We start from the raw sequence: 25377 nt of genomic DNA on the forward strand, positions 1-25377 counted from the left end.
CTCAGGTGGTTTGTGAAGCCGTTTGCGAAAGAGGTATGGTCGGCGGTGTGGTAATTGCAAGAAACGGAAAACACGTACTTGGTTTTAAATCTATTTTTATTGCCTAGTTGGGCGAGACAAATGCACGTGCACGCTCTTTTCCTCCCTCGTGAGGAAAACAGAAAGGACTTTACCCTTGGAGGTCTTGCCTCACTTTGTAGAAAATGTAGCGCTTATTTTAAACCTTTCCCGGTTTGTCACGTTTCTCACGGTTACACCCTTTTTCTCCCCCTTGGAAACACTCTCGCCTCATCTGGTTGTTCCTCGTTACCGTGTGTTTGGTGAATTCTCTGACCAAGCGCATATAGACGGTGTCTTGGTCCTGCTCTTCACTGGCAACTGTCCACCCGTTGTGTTTATAAATCAAGCGGAAATGTGAGTCGACTGTAGATAGTGTCCTCTGGGGGGTTCGGTTTCTCTAGGTTACCGGTGATCGGCCATGGCAGGGTCAATTAGGCAGTATCTGGAGACGCTGTGCGTCGTCATGACCCAGAGGAGGTGCCAGCAGCATGCAGGGGGCCAGGGGTGCTGGTCAGCGGCCTACAACACCCAGGATGGCGCTCCCCACAACAAGGAATGAGCTGGCCTCACTGTCCGTCATGCCACAGCTTGAGAGATTCAGCAGGGATACCTCTTACTAAGTAGGGGACAGGCCTGCTGGCTTCGGTCACGACCCCAGACTGGCTGAACGTTGGACACCAGGGACGCTAATGCGTTGCCCCCGCACAGAGCTTTCCTCGAGGTACCACCGAGCTCTCTCTTCTCCCTCTTAACAACTTCCACGTCTGCCATTGGGCCAGTCCTGACTGTTTCCATCTCTGTCGTTGACATAATGAGCTTTATTCCTACTGCTGTCCCCTTGGGAGGAAGAAGAGCTGCAGGAAACCTGAGGAGGCACTTATTAGCCTCGGAGTCCAGTTGGGAGGAGTGGGGCGCTGGTGGTGGAGGCTGGGCCAGTCCCGGCGGAGCAGCATCCTGCCTGGAGGTGTCAGTCTCCCCATATGGCGCCTTACGCAACACGTTGGCGCACGGCAGGGCTCCAAGAACCAGGGCCTAGGAGAAAGGGCTCAAGCAGGCCTTGCATACGTGGTCAGTGGACCTCCCCCCTTCCACGATGAATGCGTGTCGGGTCTACAAAATATCCGAGTGACCGTTTCGTCCGGTGTCATCACTGCACAAACGAGGATACGTCAAGAAGGAATGTCTCCACTGGTCCGTGGTCTTCTATACATTCAAAAATGTGTGCAGGCCTGCTGCTCTCACATCTGGTTCTCCCATTAGCTCCTTGAGGTACTTTTTATCCCCACACCATAGAAAAGGAAACAGGGGCCCAGCCAAATGAAGTGAGTTGGCCCAGGCACTCATTGGGGGATCAAGGATGGACCCAGTGGTCCAGATTGTTCCTGACATTCTCTGCACCTGGCCCTTCTGCTTGCCTCGATGAAATCAGGTTGGCCAGAAGCCACGAGGAAAGTCTTCAAAACAAATGGATTAAAAAAAATCATTGAGGGATGCCTGGGTGGCTGAGCATCTGCCTCCAGCTCAGGGCGTGATTCCAGGTCTGGGGATCGAGTCCCGCATCGGGCTCCCCACGGGAGCCTGCTTCTCCCTCTCTCTGCCTCTCTCTGTGTCTCTCATGAATAAACAAGCAAACAAGTCTTTAAAAAACAAAAAAGCCATTGATTCAGAGGCCACTCGTGGATTCGCCTGGAGAGGAAACGCGGCTCACGGAAGTTCATAAGCAAATAGGAGACTGTCTCTGCAATGCAAGGGAACATGGCCAGGTGCCGGGCATGGTTTTCTGTTCCCTCCAGGAGAGGACACGAGTTGTCACCACCGAAGCTCAAGGTCCCGGCACTCTGTGCACCTCTTCGCTAGTCCTTGTTTTGCTTCGGTGGGGCCGGGCCTGCGGTGCCTCTCTCGGCCCCCGCGGCCTTCACCCCGCGGCCTTCACCCCGCGGCCACCTGGCCTCACTCGGGGGGCTTCCTCGGGCCTCGGGGGCCAAACCGGGGCGCCCCTGTACCCCCCCGGACATCGTGGAGCTTTGGGTCAGAGTTGGGCTTACCCCTCGTCCCCTGCAGGCTGCGCTGCCCCCACAGGGCCGCCGGTGCCACCCCGGGACGGAAGGATCTGGAGCGGGCGCCGTGGGTGCCGCGGGTGCTGCGGGTGCTGCGGGTGCTGCAGTCCCGGAGCCTGCAGTGGCAAGCGTGCCTGTCACGTGCGCCGCCCCCGGGCCACCTGCGGCCTTGGCCGCTACCCGCCTGCGCCGGCCCCCCTGCCTGAGGCAGCAGCGTGCTCGGAGTCCGCCGTCGCGTGGCCGGACGCCACGGGAGAGCGTGAGGGAGGGAGGGCCGTCGGCCGTGTTGGCCTCCCCCAAGTTGTTACGCTGGACTCCCAGCCCCCGTGATGGCATCGGGAGGGGGCGCCCGGGGGGGCTCCGGGTGAGGACCGCCGTCCGGGAACCAGAAACCGGCCCTCACCGGCCCTCAGTGTGTACCGAGATCTGGGACTCGGGCCTCCGGAACCGCGAGACGAGGTGTCTGTCTGTCTGTACGTCCCCGCCTGCCGCTGAGCCCCGAGGCTTGACCTCCCTGCGCGCCGTCCCCGCGTCACGGACCGGACCCTCCTCGCCGGGGCCCTTGCGGGCGGCGCGGCCTGGCGGGCTGGGAGTGGGGCCCCGCTGCCCGGCTTTGAGGTGTGAGGGGGCGGGGCCTGCCGGTGACCCCGGATCTCGAGACCGCCGCATCCCGGGTGGCAAAGCACAGGGCTCGGGGAGGCCCGAGCGGGTGCTGGCAGGTGCCTGCGGTGTGCATCAGCCCTGCGTGGGGTGGGCCCGCCGCGCGCTTTCTCGAGAGAGCAGGAGACCCAGTGTCCGGCCCTGTTAGCCTCTCAAGACACGGACGGAGAACGGGGGGCCCCCGAGTGGGGCCAACGGCCAGGAAGAGTTCAGAGTTCTTCAGAGGCCGAGATCACTGTGGCCCCGAGTGCAAGGCGAAGGTTCCAGGCAGGGGGGAGCCGGGCCCCAAACTACGTGGCCCCGCTCCATCCTCTGACCTAGGCCTTGCCTTGTCTGCACCTTCCCTGCACCTGGCCTGTAAAAGCATGGAGGTAAGGCGTCTGGCATGGCACAGGCCCAGGGGGTGGTCACTGGTTAACTGGGGGTGCTGGTCCTGTGGTGGCCCGAGGGGTAGGGGAAGGGTAGGAGACGGGAGGCAAGGGAAGGCCAGAGGGGAGGCCCTTGTAAAGTGCCCTTGCTGCTGGCCTTGGGAGAGCGGAGGGGGTGGGGGGCAGTAGGGGCCTCGGGGGCCTCTGGGGGCTGGTCTCGGGTGGCTCACGTGGGCACGGCGGTTACATAAGGAGGTTGGAAGCCTCTATGCGGCCGATTGTAACAGTAACGGTTGCTGACACAGGACTCGAGGAAATAAGTAAAGCACACGTTTTAAATATTCCTCATAATCGGGCACTGGGGGACGAGCGGCGGGTTGGGGAGCAGCAGACAGTAGGCAGAAAAGGAGAGGACCGTGCAGACACAACGGCCTTTCCTGGAGGAACAGTCCCATCTGCTGGGCACTGCGTTTATTGCAACGGCTGGTCGTATTTTGCTCAAGGGAGGCGAGGAGCCAATGATGTGGAATCTGATGGAAACTGGGGCCTGGGCGATGCCCATCAGTCTGGCTTCTGAAGGCGGAATGCTAGCGGTGTGGGTGGCCTCGCAGGCCGACAGTGGGGACACCCCGGAGCCCTGCGCAGCCCACCAGCATGTAGGATGAGCCAGTGGTGATGGGACGTGCTCGCGGAGGAGATCCCCTGGGAGCGGGATTCTGGGGACACCCCCACCCCCCCTGCAAGGGAACGGGTGGACAGAGCTGAGGACAAACTACAGCAAGGGGATAACCCTGAGACCAGTCGAATGGGTCCAGCGTTGTGGGACCGGCAGCGTGTAGCCGCATGCGCTGTTGCCGTGGGTGGTGGGCGGGGTGTCCTGCAGGGCAGCTAGCGGGTTCGCCCCCACGACAAGCGCTGCCTTCTGTCTGCCTGACGGACGGACCTTGTAGACAGTGCAGGAGTTCAGAGCCACATGCTGGGAGTGCCCCTGGCCCCGCGCCACCTGCAGCCCGGAGCTGAGCACAGGGGGCTCTGTTACCCCTAAGGCCTGCACCCCCCAAGGATTCCCAGCTCCCGGACACCCCTGGCCGCCCCAGACCGAGGTGGCTGATGGTACCCCCAGCAGACAGAGCTGCCCCCCTGCAGAGAAGGCCTGTGGCAGCTGGGAACTCCAGCCACAACGTGTCCCCTGACTCTTGGAGGAAGGGCCACTGCCGGTACCCGATGGGTCCCCACGTGGCTCCCCGCACCCTGCCCCGCCTGCTGCCTCCCTTTCTTGGTTACATGCAGTAACCATCCTGACGAGGGTTGTGAGCCAGCATCTCACAGCCAAGGCGGAAGTGCCAATTACTCGATAAAGTGACTCAAGCCACCCAGTCAGTCCAGAATGTTCTTGTTTTCCTCGGATGCTTGATCGTGTGGTGGCTCGGCGCCCCCTGCTGCGAGCGCTCTGAGCCCGGCCACAGGAAGGCGCCCCGTGTGCGCCCAGCAGGGCCCAGGGTGCGGGGTGAAAGGAGTGGTGGGCACGCGGGAGGGAGCCCGGAGCTGCCCCTCGGGCAGCAGAAACATTTAGCGGGGGGCTCCCGGGGGGTCAGGCGATGGCTCAAGGCATGATCCGGGTGTCCTGGGGCCGAGCGCCGCGCCGCGGGGAGTCTGCTTCTCCCTCCGCCTCTGCTCTTGCTTGTGCGCCCCCCCATCAAATAGATAAATTAAGTATCAAAGTATCAAAAAAATTAAGTATCAGAAAAAAAAGGAAACATTGAGGCAGGGCCAACCGTGCTGTGTTTTGCTGTTTAAAACAGGGAACCTGCTCCACCTCTAAAGCCGTGCGTCCGTCCCCTGCGCGCAGGGCCTCCTGTCTCTGGGCCCGTTCCCCCCGCTTCACCCCACACCTGTAGGTGGGCGTCCCACAGCCAAGGCTGCACCCCCGCCCCGCCCCGCCCCCGGCTAATTAGGAGCATTTGTACCACCTCTGGGTCTCAGTGGCCGCGCCTCCCGCCACCCTTCTCTTCAGGCCTCACGACCCCCTTTGCCCCGTGTCTCCCGCTGCAGGTTTTTCCCACTCGGCGTTCACGTTCGGTATTGAGAGCCACATCAGCCAGTCCAACATCAATGGGACGCTAGTGCCGCCGGCGGCCCTCATCTCCATCCTGCAGAAGGGACTGCAGTATGTGGAGGCCGAGATCAGCATCAACGAGGTACGTGCGCTCGGGGCGCGGGCGGCGGCCTGGTCCCCGCCGGACAGGACAGCGGGGCCCGAAGCGCTCGCAGCCCTCGTGGCCGCGACGCCTGCTCCGTTCCTCCTGCTGCGGCAAGCCTGTCGTGCTCCGCTTTCTCTTTCGCCTCTACAGACTTTGAAAGTAACAGATCCTGTAGCGTGTCCCCTGTGTTCCTCCAGCAGTTCCCATTACCCCATCTTTGCAAACACCCGAATTTCCACCCGCCCTGTGCACATTGTTCCCTGACGGTGGCCGTCGCCTCCTTCCTCCTGTTAGATTGGGTGCCCGGAGGCCGTGTTCCCCAGCCCCTTGAGGCCCCATCGGGTCTCTTTTCCCCACAAAACAGTCCAGCGTGGGGATGGGAGCGCGTGACCCTCAGGCCCCCGCCAGCGCCCAGATCGTGTGACCCTGCGCTTCCATTTCCCCGTCCCGTGTCCACCTCTCCAACCTGTCGAGAAGCCCTCATGGCTCCTCGTGCTCAGGTTCAAATTCCAACACGTCTCGAGGTGAGTGGGACGTCTTATTTGTGACCTTGATTTGCAGTCATTGAAAAGTGGGGCAGCATGCTTTAGAGTCTAAACTAGGAGGTGTCCTCACTACCCTGGGCCGTTACTGCCTCTGGCTGAGTAGTGGTCCGTTTGAGGCGTGAACAGCTGAAGGAAGGTGACACCCCGTATCACCCCACTTGGTCAACAGCGGCCATGCCACGGCCAGAACCGCAGCATGAAGGTGGCTGATGAGGTGACCAGCTATTTGTTGACACATTTTGGGGGGTTTCTTATCGTTTCTGTGTTTTCAAATACGATATTGTATCGTGGCCCCAAGTCAGCTGGGTCACATTTCAGGTAGATGGTGTCCCGCTGAGACTCATGCCATCCGATTTTTCCTAATCTCTGAGGTAATTCCAGTTCAGAACGTGCAAACACATGGTTGCACATCTCGCAGCCTCAACCCAGAAGCACTGATTTTTCGTGTGACTCTTCTATTCGGAGCGGTCTCTAAGGAAAGAACTTCCTCCCTCGTTTTTAAGTGTGTGTGGAAATTTTGTCATTGCCGATAGAAGCCAGAGAATCACAAGACGTTGGCTAAAATACGCGTGGGAACTAAACGGTGCTGCTGGCTGTGTCTCATGATATTTAGTGTGCACCCTGGGCCCAAACAGCGGCAGCTGCGTATTTTATTAAGTGGGCTGGACAGGTGCAGGGGCCCCAAAGCCTGAAGGTGCCGGAATCTCTCACTGGGCCTTGAGGTTTCCGGGAGCTACCTCTCCCCGACGAGAGTGAAGCTGTTCACAGACGTCCCACACTGACCGTAGCATCGGGGCAGGGGGGCCCCAGCCCTGGCACTCGGCACATGGGGGCCAGATGAGTGTTCGGTGGGGCGTCCTGTGTCCCCGGGGGTGTTGAGCCCCGTCCCCGGTCCCCCAGGCCATGTGTCGTCCCCCCCACCCCGCGCCCACACTGGATTGCCGGGCATCACTCCAAGCACCCAGGCCTGCCAGTCCCCCGCGGCACCTGCTGCCAACGGGGCTGACAGCGGCCCCCGGCTCTCTCCCCAGGATGGCACGGTGTTTGACGGCCGCCCCATAGAGTCCCTGTCCCTGATCGACGCTGTGATGCCCGACGTGGTGCAGACACGGCAGCAGGCCTTCCGGGAGAAGCTCGCGCAGCAGCAGCAGGCCAGTGCGGCGGCAGCGGCGGCGGCGGCGGCGGCGGCGACAGCGGCCCCGGCGGCCCCGGCAGCTGTTGCCCAGCAGCACCCACCAAAGAACGGGGAGGCCGCGGTGAACGGGGAGGAGAACGGAGCACACGCGATAAGTACGTGCGGGGCTCGGGGGTGGCGAGCTTCCGGCGCCTCCTGTCCGGGCTGCGGGGGGTGGAGAGCTCCCCGAGCATCGCCCGCCGTCCCTGTCCGGGCTCTGCTGGTGGGCACGGTGGGCGTGGAGAGCCTCGCGCACCTTGCATCGAGACCCTGGGCAGGGCGGCCTTTCCGCGCCTACACGTCCTGCTAGGCAGAGAACTCCTCTAACAGCCAGATGTACATGTGATTCTTGTCCGATGGCAGAGGGTTTCGTTGGCGGAGGCCCCTGGTCCCTCGCACGGCCTTCTATGCCGAGCCGGTGGGGCCAGCACCCGGGGTAACCGGCAAGCTCAGGGTTAGTTAGGGTGACGGCCCCGGGCCCCAGACGGCAGGCATGGCCTGACGCGGTCTTCTCAAAATGCTGGGCTCTCCATCTCTGGCAGGTGATTGCCCTGAAGGACGAGGCCGATCAGAGAACCCAAATTTCTACCCAGAGAACCTGGCTCCACTCTGACAAGTGGCTTATAAACTCCAAGACTGTGTCAGGGTCTGAGCTCAAAGCATGCTCGTGTATACATGTATCATGCGTGGTGTGCATGCGCATGCGTGCGCAGGGCTTGCTGACATGCGGCTCGCTGGCCAGCTTCTCAGATGAGGCTGCAGCTTGCAGCCAAGCCCTGTGGCAGGTTGTCATCCACGGGCACAGGGTGACAAACTCTCTTCAGCTTGAGGATCAGATCCAACAGCAAATGGAAAATCCACATGGTCTGTGATGCAGATTCCATAGAGGAGGGTGACTTGCAGGCCGAGAGTCTAGCTTATGCACGAAAGACTTCTCACCTGGAGCCTCCATAGTCACTGTTGATAACATCCCAAGTGATGGGGCGGGAAAACCAGAAGAAGATCTGTGGCTTGTGCCAGTCAGTTTGTCGGCTGTCCACCCACCAAGGTGGGATACAAACCTCAAGTTCTCAAAAATGAAGCAGGAAGAAACTAAGTGTCATTGTTTTCTTAGTCTTCCATCACAGAAACGAATTTGTAATTGGTGAGCTTCAAGAAACCTGTATGTTTGCTGGGATGGAAATTTTGCGGACTTTTAAATTGAACGGATTTCTTTTAAATCTTAGGACAATCTAATGGGGGAGAGGAGAAAATCTTAATGGGTGCGACCGACGCCTGAGTGGCTCAGTTTGGTGTCCGACTCTTGATCTCAGTTCAGGTTTTGATCTCAGTGTTGTGAGTTCAAGCCCTGTGTTGGGGTCAATGCTGGGCACAGAGACTACTTAAAAAGAAAAAAAGAGAGAGAGAGAGAAAAAGAAAAAATCTAATGCGACATAGCTGCATAGAGACACTTAACACGCCTTAAAGCACACTGGCCACTCACACAGCCTTCATTTCATGGGTACCTGTGGGTTACCTGTCACATCGCAGGGAGCACACCCGAGGGCTCATTCCTCCCTCCTCCCTGGCACATCATTCTGTGGCTTCTCCTTTTACTTTGTTTCTGGTGCCATCTACAGCTTGTGATCATCTTGCTGCAATTTGGGTTGAGGCCAGACTATGGTATCTGAAGTGATATTTCATTCTGACCTTCAAGAATCTTTTCTCTCCGGGATCCCTGGGTGGCGCAGCGGTTTGGCGCCTGCCTTCGGCCCAAGGCGCGATCCTGGAGACCCGGGATCGAATCCCACGTCGGGCTCCCGGTGCATGGAGCCTGCTTCTCCCTCTGCTTATGTCTCTGCCTCTCTCTCTCTCTCTGTGTGACTATCATAAATAAATAAAAATTAAAAAAAAAAAAAAAAAAGAATCTTTTCTCTCCTGCCACTTGGGAAAAAAAGCAGCCACCTTCCAGGATGGTTCTTTTAAGGGTGGCATTTAGCGTGGCTTGTCTCCACTGTCACCAAGCCTACTCAGGAATTCAGGACCCAGATCACATGATTCATCAAGGACGTGCTTATTCTGTTAGAAACCTGGCAGTTCTACTTGGCTTAAGAAGTCTGCTGCAAAGGTGCCTCCAACAACATAGCCCCTGAGTCCCAAGAATATAAGGATGTTTGCAGTGTTGCAGGGTGGGTGCTCTGAAAAAGTGATGGCTCTCCTGGTGGGAACTTCACGATAAAATGTCCCATCCTGTCTGGAGAATAGCAACCTTTGGGCTCCAGCTCGCTCTCATCATCCCTCCCCAAACTCATTGTGGTGGTTGCGAGACCTTAGCCTGGTCCTAGTTATGAAGAATATTATAACTCTTGGGACGCCTGGGTGGCTCTGTCAGTTAAGCAACTACCTTTGGCTCAGGTCATGATCCTGGAGTCCTGGGATCAAGGCCCACATTAAGCTCCCTGCTCGGTGCGGAGCCTGCTTCTCCCTCTCCCTCTGTCTGCTGCTGTGCACTAGTCTCTCTCTTTCTCTCTCTCTGACAAATAAAACCTTTTAACTGTTTATTTTTCTATCAAATTTGGATGCTATTAAAATAAATTGTGTATTTACTAAATTACACAAAAGCTAAGATATAGTTTTGATCATCAGAAGTGATATTGCCTAGTGTATATAAAGAGGATGTCTCTAGTATTCAAGTTCCCTAAGAATGCATTTTATATATATATACTGGTCAGCCACATGTCTTTTCCTGTTTCCTATAACAGATAATCATTCGAAACCAATGGAAATAGATGGGGACGTTGAGATTCCACCCAACAAAGCCACAGTCCTTCGGGGCCATGAGTCTGAGGTGTTCATTTGTGCCTGGAACCCTGTCAGTGATCTCCTAGCTTCAGGGTAAGGATGCCAGGCCGGGGGTGCCGCGGGGTCTGGGGGACCTGAGATGCTCACTCCTTTCTGGAATCGCGCCTCATGGAACACGTGCTCTCCTCTCATCTGTGTGCAGTCCAAGACCTTGGGCTGTCCGTCTGCCCTCCTTCCCAGGTTGTAAGGAAGTCCTCACTCCACCCTGTTCCCACTGGGGCGGGAAGCAATCTGAAGTCACTGAGGGGCACCTGGCTGGCTCAGTCCGTAGAGCACAAGACTCTTGATCTCAAGGTTGTGAGATCGAGCCCCAGGTTGGGTGTGGAGCCTATGTAGAAAACGTAAACCAATAAAATTACATTATTAAGAACAACAAAAGTGGTGAAGAGAAAAACATGGTGAACGGGATTAGGAAGACACAGGGCCACGGGCCAGAGATGCCCCATGTAGGCAGCCCGAAAGTCTGATGGGCTGTTTGCTCTTGAACCGGAAGCTGAGTGCTTGTGCATTTTCATTCCACAGATCCGGAGACTCGACAGCAAGGATATGGAACCTTAATGAAAACAGCAACGGGGGCTCCACCCAGCTCGTGTTGAGGCACTGTATACGAGAAGGGGGGCATGATGTCCCGAGTAATAAAGACGTGACCTCCCTGGACTGGAATGTAAGCATGTGCCACCCCCCAGACGCTGTAGCACCCAGGGGCCCCCCAGCGCACGGCAGGGCTCTGTGGGGGTGGGTGAGCAAACCTGGGGTGGCGGGTGGTCCTGATTGTGAGCCCCCCAGCCCGGGGCCGGTCTCACAGGCGCTCTCCGTTTCTGTGGGCTTCTGACAAGGCCGCGTTGGACGTTCAGCTAGGCGTTCAGGGTGTTCAGGGGCCCTCGGTTTCCCTCAGTGAGCCGGATGAGCCTGGTGGTTTCATGGGGCGTTGAGGGTGCTGTTCTGCGGGCAACACGTGCCGTGCAGCCGGGCCAGGGGATACCCCAGGCTGTTCGGGCAGTGGGCGCTACAGACATTGACAGGTGGGGGGCCCGCATTTGTCTGCAATGTCTTTACACTTTCCCTGCAGCACAGACTCTTCTGTGTGTGCAGACACGTGTTGACAAGCTTCCTTAAGCCTCTCAAAGTCTCACTCTAACTGTTCGGGTTGCGGTGTGGTTACTTGTGTCACGGGGCGAGCGGTCGCGGGTGTTCCCTGGTCCCTGGTGTGTCGTTAGAACGCCCCACGTTGTCGGCTGAGAGCCGTGTGGCCTGAAGCAGCCACGTGGGCTCGACGAGTCTCCTCCCTGGGAGCCGGTCACTGGTGGGAGGAGAACATTCTGGCCCCGGGATAAGGTGAGAGGCCTGCGCTTCCGCGGCACCACCCGCCCTGAGCACTTTGTGGTGCGTGTTTCCCTGCCCCGCAGAGCGACGGGACGCTGCTGGCTACTGGTTCCTATGACGGCTTTGCAAGAATATGGACGGAAGACGGTAAGGCCTCGCCGGGCACTGTGAGGCGGGCGAGCGTGGCCTTGGGATGTGGCGGTTGGGGGCAGAAGGCTCTGTATCACACCTCTTTGTGGCTTCTCTCCGTAACAGGCAACCTGGCCAGCACGTTAGGACAGCACAAAGGCCCCATCTTCGCCTTGAAGTGGAACAAAAAGGGGAATTACATTTTGAGCGCCGGTGTAGACAAAGTGAGTATTAGCTTAAAGTAGGCCCCCCTGCAAAAAAAAAAAAAAAAAATGTCCCTTTGATCTGTAGATGCTTATTTATTTTTAATCTCTGGATATCATCCCACTTTGCTTTTGTTTTTAAGTCTGAGACTTTCTGTTTCTCCTTAGCGCAGCCAAAAAGCCAAAAAGCTTCTTTAGGTTTTGTTTTTGTGGTTTTGCTCTCACTGTTCATTTATGACACGTACTCTCTCCATATATCATGCACTTGCGCAGACCTTTGTGCAGAGCTTCCCTCTCCCCCCTTTTTTGAGTTACGTCATTCAGTGATGGGAAGAGGAACTCCCCAAATTGCATGTGTCCGATGCTTGAAGGAGCAAAGCGCTGTGAGGTGCGGCGGACAGAAGCCTTTCGCCCACGGAGCAGTTTGGAAACACAAGCCAGGCTCTGTTTCCCCAGTTCGATGAACTGTCAGCTGCCGCCACCGTGGGCCATAGGCTTCTCCTTTAGCGGGAGCAAAGCGGACCTGCACACGAGGGGGCAGGCCCCGGTGGCCCACGGAGCACCCTCAGAGTAGACTTTGTGCTCGGACACGGCCGCCAGGGCCCAGTGGCTGGGAGCAGCAAGTGCATCTAGAAGCCGTGAGCGGGCAGGGAGTCAGGGGGTGTAGGCATCATTCTGGCTCTGACTTCGGGCCACTCTCTCTGGGTTTGTTTCCTCAACTGCCAAGCGCCAGGCAGCATGACCCCCAGAGAACGTGCAGTGAACGGTTATGTCATTCCTACAACTCAGCAAGAATTTGAAGTCCTTGCTTTGGAAAAGAAGTATTATTAAGAAATGAAGCAGAAGGGAAACAAAAGCATGCCCTCCCACTAGTTGGTGTTTCTACAACCACAGACTGGGTCTGAGTACTGTACTGTTTGGTTTCCAAAGGGCTTCTTTACATTTTCTCTCTTTTTTTTCTTAAGATTTTCTTTATTCATGAGAGACACGGCGGGGGGGCGGGGGGGGAGGCAGAGATACACGTAGAGGGAGAAGCAGGCTCCCTGCAGGGAGCCCGATGTGGGACTCGATCCCGGGTCCCCAGGATCACCCCCTGAGCCAAAGGCAGGCGCTCAACCACTGAGCCACCCAGGCACCTCTGGGCTTTACATTTTCACACTGACATCAGGATAATTTGCAAACCTGGTTCAGTTACTGGTTTGTATCCATCCAAGTTCTAAGATGAGTGTAAAGTAGTAGCGGTGACCTGTAAACATGGTCACGGTCTTGGTCTCAAATACCTACTATCTGGCCAGTGGCAGAAAATGTGTGCTGACCTTCGTACCAGAGTGTAACCCAGTAGGTCAGTGAAGAGTTCAGTCTTTCTCTCTCTCTCTCTGTCTCTCACCTGTAAGCTTTCCTTTCAAACCCGGCGGCCTAGTGTCTAATGTTGGTCATCCATCCTGCTGACTGGATTATTAAAATGACGATCGCTAACCCTTACCGAGCACTTGACTTTATGTGTTGGCCTGTTCACTGCTCCCAAGAGAGGAGGTGGGCACTGCTGCTGGTGGCCCCGCTCCCCAGACCCAGCTCTCACTTGCCTAGGGACACACTGGTCCAGGGGGCAGGCCCTGGATTGCGCTTTGACCTCCACACCCCTTCTGAAAAGTTCTTTGCAACCTCACCTGCCTCCTGCCCAGGGGCTCTTTCATAGATTTCATTTCTGATTTTCAACCTTACGCTCAGTTGTGACTCTACCAGGTGATGAGCTGTACGGCCAGTGAAAATGCACATTTGGAATCCGATTAGTCTTGGCGTCCTACGCTCTCTGCCATTGTTAATCAACCGTGGCATGAATAATGGCCGTGTTCTCAAAAGTGATACCGGGGAGAAAGGTCATTGACAGCGATGCTGGTGTTCGCCTTCCCTGCATGCGTAACCTGAAAGTGGTGGCAGGAGGATAGAGCACGTCCTTAAAAGCTTTCGTGCAATTAATTTTTAGTTTTGTCTCTTGTATATTTAACTGAGATGTCAGTTAAGTGATATGATTACTCATGTAGCATGGGACACTGTATCAGGGAAAAGTACTGGGAGTTTATGTATTTTCTGCAGTGCTACATTTATTTGAGTGGCTACGTTAAGAAAAGAGTGACCCAGTGGCACAGCGGTTTAGTGCCGCCTACAGCCTGGGGTGTGATCCTGGAGAGCCGGGATAGAGTCCCATGTCGGGCTCCTTGCATGGAGCCTGCTTCTCCCTCCGCCTGTGTCTCTGCACGCCCTCCCCCCCCATAAATAAATAAGTAAGTAAATAATAGATTAATTAATTAATTTAAACAAAAAAGAAAAGAGTGACACTCCACCAAACAAAGACAGTTGGCCTAGAGGCACCTGGCTGGCTCAGTCAGTGGAGCATGCGACTCTTGATCTCGGGGTTGTGAGTTCGAGCCCTACGTTGGGTGTAGAGATTACTTAAAAGTAAAATCTTAAAGCAAAAGTTCATCTGTCTGAGCTGGTCCCAGACTCAGAGACCCAAGTTTCAAAGATACTTGGTGCTCTGAAAATTTCTTCTGCAGTTAATGCAAAATATAAGCAGTTTTCTTAAAGCAAAATCTTAAGTGCTTTGGACAGGGAGGTGGAAAAGTTTCAATTAAGGTGAAAGTTCCAGTTGATTAGGACTTAATTCCCGTGGCGTTCATCGAGCTGCCTCCGCTTGCTTCCCTGAGTGTCTTCCTGATATTAGTAAGTTCCTAAGGATTCAGGACTTACTTTGCCAGTTCTCCGCCAAGGTGGAGAGAATTTTGTCCTCCCTATTTGTAGACTCGTGAATTGGTGCCTGACCCCAGTGTAACACACTGCTCTGCTGTGTGCAGTGGTCGCGATTCAGGGGGTGATGGTCGGGGAGGTGTCAGAAAAGCCAATTTCTATAGCTCTTCATTTGGGAAAGTGCCAGAAAGGTTATCGGGGTGCTTCACTGCAGGTTTTTCAGCAGGTCTCCATGGTGGGGGTGAGGGAGAGGCCTGACCCCCCCAGTCGGGGCAGTTATCCAAGGATCAGGAGCAGCTGCTGTGTCCTGGGCAATAGCCACCGGCGCACATGTAGCTGCTGAGCTCCGCAAACATAGCCATCCGGACCGTTAAGCATAAAACATGCTGGGTTCCAAAAATCTAGACAAAGACGGAATGCCAGATATCTCGTTAATGTTTACAGATCGATAATGTTGAAACACTATTTTGGCCACAGTGGAGTGAAATAAAATATATTATTAAAATTTAGTTTACCGATTTCTTTTTAAGATTTTATTTATTTGAGAAAAAGAGAGAGCATGAGCAGGGGGAGGGGCAGAGGGAGAGCAGGAAGCCCGATGTGGGACTCGATCCTAAGACTCCGAGACCACAACCTGAGCCGAAACCAAGAGTCAGGTGCTCAACCGAGCCCCAGACGTGCCCCTCCCCCTTTTTCTTAACGTAGTTACAAGAAAATTAATAATGACCTTGGTGGCTCACATTCTGTCTCTTCAGTGTTGGTGTTGAAGGAAGGGGGCTGGTTCACGGTCTTTTTCTTGTACGTTAAATTTTTCTAGAGAAATCTTCCCGTGAAGAGTCACTAACTTTTTCTTTCTGTTTGCGGAGCACAGACCACAATAATTTGGGATGCCCACACAGGAGAAGCCAAACAACAGTTTCCGTTTCATTCCGGTGAGTTGCTGATTTTTCTTTTTTTCTAATTCAAAACCAGTAATTCCTAGTCCCAGGAGACATCCCCTGAAGTAACGTGGGAGCTGGCTGGAAGGCGCGCACGCCGCGGCCCCCGAGCTCTCCCGGTCGCAGGTACAGACGCCGCGGGCCGCGCAGGACTGGCAGGTCCCCGGCAAAGCGACCCCGAGCCGGCGCCGGCGTCTCCTGTGCCCGACGGGGAGGCTGTGTGGGCTTCCCCGCGGCCACACCGTTGCCCAGCTCCCCCGGGGGCCCCCGGGACGCCACGGAGAGCTGGCCTTGGGGTGACCTCCGGGGTGACCTCCGGGGTCCCAAAGGCCCTCCCTCGACGGAACACCCAGGCCGCTGCGGAGCCCCCAGGCCCCGAGCCGGCGACACGTGGGGCCCTGGCAGGGGACTGTGGGCGTCGGGCCCGGGGAGGCAGACGGTCCGCGCAGGCCCCGTGGGCTCCGGCAGGCGCAGACGCCGGCCCTGTCGGCCGGGGAGCGTGGGGCCGCGGGCCCGTGGAGCTCCGTGTTCCCGCCGTGACGCGCAGCCACGGCTCTGGCCCTTGGCCTGCGCCTCTGTCGCTTGGTCAGGCCACGCCACGCGGGGCAGCCCGCGGTCTGGAGATGCCGCGCTGCACCTGCTGCTTCATGCCCGTGGCGCCGCGTGGGGCCTCCTAACGTGGGCCCGGGTGACACCCCCCCCCCCCCCCGGGCTATTGGAGACTCCTGGCTGCACGGGGCCGACGCCCCTCCCTCCCTCGGCAGGACGTGCGTGTCCGACTGTGGCGTCGGCGAGTTCTGGCGGGCGGTGGCGGTGGTGACGCGCTGCAGCCCCGCGCTGGCCCCAGGACCTCGCGCCGCTGCCCGTCTCTGGGCCCACGGAGGGGCTGCACGCGGGGGACCTGGGCCTCCGGGGAGCCGAACGGTCCACGAGGCAGGACTGTGCTCAGATGTGTGGACCCAGGCTCCCGTCACTCCACGGTACCTCAAGGAGCAAGGGGACCCCGCTGTCGCAGTTACCCTGCTGCTTCGGAGCCGGAGCCCGTGTCTCCCGTGGCTGTCCTCCTGGCTTGGGCGCCCCACCGGCACGCCTGTGGGGTGCCCGTGACTTTCATCGTTACCGTTGCCTTCGTCGGACACCACTGATGACGTGGACGGTGCTGAACGTGTTCCAGAATGTGTGTTCTCACCGGGAAGGAGCGGGGCTCCGGACGCAGGCGGCTCGGGGTTCCAGCCTGTGTGGCGTGCGGCGGCGGAGGCCGTGTGCGTCACGCGCGAGTTCCCGTTAGGCGACTACCCGTTCCCGTCGTGGCAGCACTACCACGGCCCGGTTCCAGGACGTTTCCACCACCCCGGAGGGAAATCCCTTCTCCGTTAAGAGGCCGGTCTTCTTCCCTCGGCCTCTGGCCCTCCGGCCTCCGTGGATCTGCGTGTGTTGCCATCTGCTGGCCACTCGCGCTCCAGGCTGCGTATCGAAGCCAGTAGCCAGTGGGACTGTCCTTCCTGGTGGCTTTCCAGTGCGTTGGCATAAATGCCAGCAGCGTCCCGACCTTTGTTGTCACGGAGGAGACAGTAACAGGTTCAGAGCCCTAGGCCATCAAGCGTGCTCACCTCTGTGATTGGAGGGAATTCTGAAACCCAGCTCTGGGTTCTACTTTTCGGAGAACAATGTGCCCAAGATAAACATCAGTGAGGGTCCCCAGACACTTTCAAGAACTGATTTATGGGGCACCTGGGTGGCTCCGTCAGTTAGGTGTCTGACTCTTGGTTTTGACTCAGGTCTTCATCTCAGGGTTGTGAGGTCGAGTCCTGCATCAGGCTCTGCGTTCAGTGTGGAGTTGGCTTGTGCATTCTCTCTATCCGCCTGTCCCTCCCCCCCCCAATTATAATCTTTTTAAAAAAGATTTTATTTATTTATTTATGAGAGACAGAGAAGCAGAGACACAGGCAAAGGGAGAAGCAGGCAGGAGCCTAATGCAGGACTTGATCTCAGGACCCTGGGATCATGACCTGAGCTGAAGGCAGATGCTCAACCACTGAGCTACCCAGGCATCCCAATTATAATAAATCTTTAAAAAAAATCATTCAAAAAAATAAAAATAAATCATTTATGAAGCTTTTGAGCAGAATGTAGTATTTCCCAAAGCATTTCTAACACTTTATGGAAGGGCTTTCCATCGCACCGGCCCGAGAAGACCACAGACCATGGGTTTTTTATGTACTGAGAGACCTTCTCACCTGTAATTTTGCTGCCTGCAAGGTAGACCCAAACCCCATTGCTGGTTCACTATGTTCCAGGTGTCATTTCCTCTTTTCTTTTTCTTTTTTTTTTTTCTCTTTAATGTTAAGCAGAGTGCTAGAGACGATTCAGGATGGAAAGATGAAAGAAAAGAAAATGTGCTCTTTTTCAGGGTAAAACAAAGATAAGAGTGTTTCATTTATTTATTTTAGATTTTTCTTTATTTATTCATGAGAAACACTGAGAGAAAGGAGACACAGGCAGAGGGAGAAGAAGCTCCCTGCGGGGAGCCCGATGCGGGACTCGATCCCAGGACCCTGGGATCACGCCCTGAGCCAGAGGCATAGATGCTCAACCCCTGAGCCACCCAGGCACCCCGAAGATAGAATTTTTAAGGAGGACCCTTCCGTAGCATTCAGAGACTCCTCATTTGATGGGCTGATCTGAGAACTTGCTTTGCCTTCGTAGGCTTCCCCGTGAACGCTGGTAGGGCCACCGTCCGTGACCATCAGCAGGAAGCACGAGCTCAGAGCCTAACCATGCGATACCACTCAGCAGTAACAAGGACACATTATCAATAAATTATAGGTGACACATAACAGCTTGATAGATTTCTACTGAGTGAAATGAGCCAGTCTCCAAAGGTCACCTGCTGTATGATTCCATTTATATATAACATCCTTGAGATGGTGAATGTTTAGAATCAGAGAACCCATGGGTGGACCGGAGTTTAGGGGTGGTGCCGGGAGGGCTTGGTGTGACTATGAAGTGACATGAGGCAACTCTCGGACGATGGGATGGTTCTGGACCGTGACTGGGCAGGTGGTGGCACAGAGCTGCCCATGTCATAAATGGCATAGCCCCCCACCCCAATGCTGTACCAATGTCAGCCTTCGGGTCCTGCTATTGGACTGTGGGGCCACAAAAGGCAACCACTGGGGGAGCCTGGAGGAGCAGTAATCTCTCAAAATTAAGCTTAAAAAAAGAAAAAGCAAAGCCCGGCTGCGCCTGGAGTGGCACCGATTATTGAGGCTCACGGGCCCACATGTGGGCAGGGGGTGCACGCAGGCCCCCAGAATAGCTATACCTCGTTACCTGTCGCTTAGCTACACTGTGTGATGGTGAGATCCCACGGAGCAGGGCCCTGGGGGTCCTGGTGGCAGGGGCCACTCACAGTGGGGCCAGCCGCCCAAGTACAGATGGCAGAGGTTAATTTTTACAACAGTTGCTAGGCCCCGATCGGCCTGCCAGATTGTCCCGTTTCCAAGCATATGACCTGCATGTCCTGACTGCAGCGGGTGTGGCCAGGATCCAGGACGTGGCTGGTGCGGCGTTGTCAGCAAGCAGCCGGGGGCTTCGCTCTGGCTCGTGGGGTCGCCGCCTGCCTTCTGCGCGCACGTGGAGGCGTGCCGGGAAGCGTGGGGCTTCCGAGAGCACCAGCGCTCGCCCTGCACCGCCGCCCCCCACGGCGCCCGCTCGGGCTGCACCGAGCACTCCCTGCCTTGGAGGACAGGCGCGTGGGGAGGGCTGAAGAAGGCAAGGGCCGGTGTGACCATTAGCCCTCCTGAGCCATCCGGATTCTTCTCCCAGTCCAGCCCGGACTTGTCGTGGAGACAGACACGAGACGGGGTCACGTACGGATGTGTTGATGAAACCTGCACGATCACAGGCTGGCAGGGACCCACCTCCTGGTCCTGGAAGCGAGGACGTGTCCGAGCAGGGAGGCTGGTGGTGTGGCGGGACGTCGGGGGGAGGGGGCGCTGCGGGCAGGGAAGCCCCGTCACCATGCCCCAAACCCTCCACAGAGCTCTCACGGCCACCCCGCCCTGGGCCGGCCCAGGGGGCAGTGAGGGTGTGCGTGACGCGTGCCGAGCCCCGGGCCCAGTCTGTCCCCACGGGGATAAGTACCGTCCAGTTGCCGGGATGGTTAAGGTGCTGCAGGAAGATTTTTCTTTTTTTTTTTTTTTTAAACAAGGTGTCTGTGCTCGCTTCGGCAGCACATATACTAAACAAGGTGTCTTGAACACAGGCCATGAGACCTTTTTCATTTCCTTTTCTGTCCTCCCCATCTAAAACAAACCAGCCCGCCACAGTGACACTTCTGGAAGCAGCAAGGTGCACGAGGTGGCAGGCAGCGCGAGTTGTCACCCGGCCTCTCTCACCGTGTCGGGGGAGCGGGGACTCGCGGGCCGGGGGCACGCCAGCCCCCGCGGGGTCCCTCGTTCCCCGCGTGGAAGCTGAGGTTGTAAGGGCAGTGAGGATGAGGCTGCCTCCGCCCTGGGACCACTTGTGTCGGGTTTCTAGATAAGGCTTCTCGACGATGCTCGTCGTCGTTTGAAGTCAGCCGAGCTCCGTGCCCGTAGTAACCGCGGTGTGCCCCGTCTTCCCTGCCCGGCAGCCCCCGCTCTCGATGTCGACTGGCAAAACAACACTACCTTCGCCTCCTGTAGCACGGACATGTGCATTCACGTCTGCAGACTCGGCTGTGACCGCCCTGTCAAAACCTTCCAAGGACACACAGTACGTATGAGTGCGGAGCTGGGGCCCCGGGCCCCGACGAGGTGCTCGGGGCATCTCGGTGGTGGGTGAGCCGGGTGCAGGCAGTCGTGGCGGGTTGCGGAAGCAGGGAGCGAAAGGGCCTTGTGGGGCAGGTGTTCGCTGCACCCTTGGGGAGTCCCCATGTGTCCAGCTGGGGCCACCCCAGCTCCGCGCTCCTGGGCCCTAGGAGGCGTGCCCCTGGGTCGTCCTCTGCGAGCCCTCAGCCCCCCGGCTGCCCCGCGCTGCTCAGCCTGGCCCTGGGCACCCAGTTCTCCGGGCTCCTGGGCCCAATGTCCTGCACCCCCTCATCTCTAGGCGAACCCCCAGGCCTCCCGTAGCTCGCCCCAAGCCTGCTCCTGGGCCACCTGGGCCTCCTTCCTCTCCTTTCTTCCAGCCTGCACTCTGTCGATACTGCGTGGAACACAGGGGTGGCCTTGTCACCTTCTCCACTTCACAGTGTCCAAAACTCTGTGTCCTTAACCAGTAGCAGGAACGTAAAATTCATCATCCAAACCGGAGCACTTAGGAGTGGGAAATTAATTGGGGAATTAGTTGTGAGTGTGGAAGGAGCTCATCATTAGGCACGTGTGGGACCCTCGGGGGCAAATGGGCTGTAGCGAAGCTGCTGGAAAGCCACGAGAGCCACGGCCTCGCCCCCACATTCCTCCCCACTCGCCAGGCCCAGCGTCCCATCCGCCACCTGCAGGTGCGGTGAGCTCCTTTCCAAACGCACGTCCCTCGGGGTGTGTTGGCCCTCCCCACCCAGGACCAGCGTCAGGGTCACCGGGTCCCCAGAACGGGGCGGGGGGCGGGGGGGCTGTTTGCAGCCTCGTTCCTGTCTGCCCCCCAGCGCTCCCTGCGCCTGCACTGCAGCATTTTTTTGGCCGGCCACGTGCTCTGGATTTCGGGCCCCTCGCCCCCCTCGAGGTGTATTGCCCACCGTTGCGCTTGTACTTCGGTGTTGATGTGTGCGTGTCCTTGTGCCTCTGGATCCCGGCCTCAACCGGGATTAAACCCTCTTGCACATCAGAGGTCTTAAATCTTTGCCTTGTCCCCCACCTGCTCCCACCTCTCCCACCTGCACCCACCTGCACCCCTCCCCCCGCGTGAAAGGGGATGCTCCTACCTATGCATTCAGACACGAAGTAGCCATCGTGTGAAAAATATGCGGGAGAACGACGTTCAAAGGCAGTTTTTAAATGACCGCGGTCTTCTGGTTTTGCACTGCCCTTATTAATTAATTAATTCTACGTAAATTCCCTGGACTCCCTTCCTAGTAGGGATTTCTCTTTTCTCAGGGAAGCGTGGCTGAGGGTGCTGGTCCCGTACGGGGTATGGCCATGCGCTTAAGCAGACGTGGGGGGCAGGGTAGGAGAAAGGGAGACAGGAGGCAAGTGCGGGCGGTCGGATCAGCTGCCGGCAGGCGGGCGCTTCGTGGCACCCGCGGGGCACGGCTGCCCCCTGCTGGAAGGCTGCGGTTCTGCTCACCAGCCTTTCTCTTAAACCCGTTGCTCTCTTTCAGAATGAGGTCAATGCCATCAAATGGGATCCTTCTGGAATGCTGCTAGCATCCTGCTCTGATGACATGACATTAAAGGTAAAGCCGTCTGAAAGGATGGGCGGTCTCGTCCTGGCCAACTCCGTCCTCGTGCAGAGCTTGCATTCACTGCTCCTCTGCTGAGGATTTTGTTCCTGGCACTCTGCCTGCGCCTGGGCTTTTCCTTTTCCCCGTTACTAACGAGATGTCGCTGGCATGCAGTTAACTCCTATCTGTCTGTTGAGGCCCCTGCTGAGACTCCCTTCCCCGTGGCCTTCTGCACAGGTGCAGCCCCTAGCATGTTGCCCGGCTCTCTGTCTGGGCTTTTTCTGGCCGGCGACCTGCTGACCGGGCAGCTGCACTCCCCGCTGGGCGGCAAGCTGCCCAAGAGCTCCCGAATGAGTGATGCGAACCATTCTTGGCTGGACAAACGGCATTTGCTCACATTGTTCCTGTTATGTTCTCCAGATCTGGAGTATGAAGCAGGACACGTGTGTCCATGACCTTCAGGCTCACAGCAAAGAGATATACACCATAAAGTGGAGTCCTACCGGGCCAGCCACCAGCAACCCCAATTCCAACATCATGCTAGCAAGGTAAAGGGCAGACGGCCCACAGCCCGGGCCCGGTTCCTAAGAGCAGCCTTGCTCGCTGTGTGGCCGCGCTAGCCGGGCGGCCAGCAAGAGTTACTCGTAACCAAGGAGAACAGGACATTCTGCTAGGTTGTGTTGCAAACCTTCCAAACTAGACGCAATGATTAGCTCACTTTGAAAGCGCACACAAGACTATAGGGTGAGGCCTACGTAGAGGTAAGAATTGTTTTGACCATGAGGTGGGTAGGAAGCACTGGTTCTGTGTCCAGGCTTTGAGCACTTGGCTTTCGTGAAGGTTTCTGTTAAGACCGAGAAAGGAAACGGAGTTCGGATTGGACGCTGGGCGTGGTTACTTGGTTCAACTTGGACCAGCAGGTGGGAGAGAATGCTGAGCAAGGACCCCCCAGCTCTAGGCATACCTGACCCAGCCACTTACATAGTGAACCCCCTGTGACAGCAGCATCGAGAGGAATGGAATGGCCAGTCAGGCCAGAACTGGGGTGTCCCAGTGCTCAAGGGACCCCATTCAGGACGTGACGTCCTACTACTCTAGGTATCGTGCTTTAAAAGGAACATTCAGAAAACGAGCTGAGGAGATTCTTAGACTGAGTGCCGGGTAACTGGGGGTCTGGAAGCCACAGGCAGAAGCAAACGCGGGTGTGTGTGCTTTGCCTGGAAAAGAGGAGACTCGAGAGGGATGTTTCGTTACCAGAAACAGCCGTGCGCTACTTCTTGCCGTTTGAGAGAGCGCGGAAATATGGGCACGAGGCACCCTTTTGTAAACCGAGAGGAACCTCTTGGTTTGTGCATCGTTGCGGTGGGGTGGGCAGCCTCGCCCTGCAGTAAGGACTCGACCCAGGGCCATCTCTTAGAAAGTACCGGAAGGGATTCCTACGTCGACTGAGGGGCTAAAACCAGAAGAACACAAAGGCAAAAATTCTCTTTTATTTCAAGGAATTGTCCTAAAGCCCACTTAAATTACTGCACTAAAGAACACAGTACAGGGATCCCTGGGTGGCGCAGCGGTTTGGCCTGCCTTTGGCCCAGGGCGCGATCCTGGAGACCCGGGATTGAATCCCACGTCGGGCTCCCGGTTCATGGAGCCTGCTTCTCCCTCTGCCTATGTCTCTGCCTCTCTCTCTCTCTGTGTGACTATCATAAATAAATAAATAAATTAAAAAAAAAAAAAAAAAGAACACAGTACAGTTGGTTGTGATGGCCTGGACGGTGTGTCTGTGTTACACGGTACCCGTTATGAGCGTGAATTATCCTTGCGGGCAGCAGGTATAAAGGGAATGTACCTGTTGAGAGACAGAGGACAGCTGTACTTTTAAATTTGAAAATAACTCCCGTTTGCAGCTCTCCACAGTGCGATCGCGTATCTGGACGTGATCGTATTTTAATTCCTGTCGGATTGAGTCGTATTCGCTCAGTTTGCTGTTTTTCCAAATTCCTGGGACCATTTTAGTTGCTGACAGTAGATGTTATCTTTTAAATTGCGGGAGCCCTTTAGAAAATGTAGTAAATCTCCTATGAACGTGTTTATCATTCACAGCAGTAGGACATGCAGGGAGACATTAATGCGGATATCAGCTTGTTTCCCTACTAACAGCACCCGAAGGAAGGAAGGAAAGGATTTGTTTGAGAGCTGGGGCCTTGTTTCAAGGTGTCTGAGTCACATTTTGGAAAAGGCGTGCCCATTTATTGTCTCTCGAAACGTAAAAGCTTGGAAAGAAAACCTCATGATACGTGTTCCGCGTCTCAGGGAAATAGAAACCAGCGTGTTTCCTGTGCTGACCTTCTGTCTCCTGTCCTCCTAGTGCTTCGTTTGATTCTACGGTTCGACTGTGGGATGTGGAGCGGGGCGTCTGCATCCACACGCTCACCAAACACCAGGAACCTGTCTACAGCGTAGCTTTTAGCCCCGACGGGAAGTATTTGGCCAGTGGCTCCTTTGACAAGTGTGTGCATATCTGGAATACTCAGGTAATGCCCCGGATTCCTGTGACCGAATCCTTTGCGAAAGTAACCCCCGCGGTGTTTAGGGTGCGCCAGGCTAGGAGCGGCGGCGGCTGCAGAATCTGTGCTCGGGGATGAGTGGCCTCAGTCGGAGCCTTGCAGCCAACCCTGCCTCCCCGGGCAGGCCCCAGGCTCGTGCCGCCTGCTCTGTGCTCCGTACAGGCTGAGGGTCTCCCCCACAGGGGACACCCCATCTTCTACTTGTCCTGAGTTCCTGGCATCCAACCTTCTACCTGCCTCATCCTTGTCGTGCGCACATGCACCTCCAGAGCTTTCCGGGAGCGCCAGCTGAGTGGGCTGCGGCCAGCCCTGGCCTCCTCTGCACCCCACCTACACCTGTAGCTCCACGGAGCAAATCAAGGAGTGCAAAGGGGCGTTGGGTTGCTGTGCTCATGACATGCACCGATGGAGTGAAAATATTGTGCTTGGGTAGCAAAGGCTGTGTCAGTAATGGATTGTCCTGTGGTCAGAACGAAAAGGAGACCATATTTGATTAAAGGTAGCCACCGTGGGGACCTCTGGCCATACCTGAGGACCACAGAAATCTGAATATAAAGAGTAGAAAAGAAGGGCGGGTAGGAGTCCTTGAAAACAGCCAGTGACCCGTTTTGTTTGATCTCAGGATGGCTCCGATGGCTTCCGTGCCCCCCTTTTATTCTGACCTACCTTCTCCATTCCCTTTAGCCCAGTTGATGTTCGGGTGGGTTCGCGTGCCCAAGTCCATGTCCCCCTTGTGGCAGGGTGGGTGGCGGATGAGCCGCGTTAGCTGGTGTAGGGGTGCAGGAATCACCGCGACCTCAGGCTTCCCGGGGCTGCCTCCCATAAACCACACGCTCTCGCGGAAGGAGACACGATGGTGGGCCCTGCGTGGGGCCAGCCTGACGCCGGCTGAGCCTCCGGCCCTACTGGGCCTCCTGGAAAACACATCCCAGGAACAGCATGCCACGGTCTATTCATGAAACACTGGCTAGAAGCCACGATGGATGGATTTGTAAAATGACAGCACGATCGTCAGGTGCCGTCTACCGCCAAAGTCGTCAAATCCCATCCCCCCCTTGTATAAATCACAAAACTCCTTGAGACATTTTAATTTTTTTTAAAGATTTTATTTTTTTCAATGTTTTGTTTTGTTTTTGAGAGAGAGAGGGAGCGAGAGAGCCTCCTAGTGGGGAATGGCAGAGGGAGAGGGAGAAGCTGACTCCTCCCTG

The 25377-nt window shown here is 56.5% G+C and overlaps 1 protein-coding gene across 3 annotated transcripts in view; it reads left to right on the top strand.

The window, feature by feature from the left end:
- Positions 1–25377, top strand: part of LOC140629083 (F-box-like/WD repeat-containing protein TBL1X) — a 212219-nt gene that overhangs the window by 181396 nt on the left and 5446 nt on the right. For all 3 annotated transcript variants that reach the window (XM_072818500.1, XM_072818499.1, XM_072818501.1), the window contains 11 exons: positions 5198–5343; positions 6923–7181; positions 9807–9939; positions 10429–10570; positions 11313–11376; positions 11485–11582; positions 15178–15238; positions 19881–20002; positions 21543–21617; positions 22026–22153; positions 23971–24136. In XM_072818500.1, coding sequence (XP_072674601.1) covers positions 5198–5343; positions 6923–7181; positions 9807–9939; positions 10429–10570; positions 11313–11376; positions 11485–11582; positions 15178–15238; positions 19881–20002; positions 21543–21617; positions 22026–22153; positions 23971–24136 — 1394 coding nt within the window. The remainder of the gene's footprint in view (positions 1–5197; positions 5344–6922; positions 7182–9806; positions 9940–10428; positions 10571–11312; positions 11377–11484; positions 11583–15177; positions 15239–19880; positions 20003–21542; positions 21618–22025; positions 22154–23970; positions 24137–25377) is intronic.

Source organism: Canis lupus, chromosome Y (genome assembly GCF_048164855.1).
Source record: "Canis lupus baileyi chromosome Y, mCanLup2.hap1, whole genome shotgun sequence".
NCBI classification, from domain to species: Eukaryota; Metazoa; Chordata; class Mammalia; order Carnivora; family Canidae; genus Canis; species Canis lupus.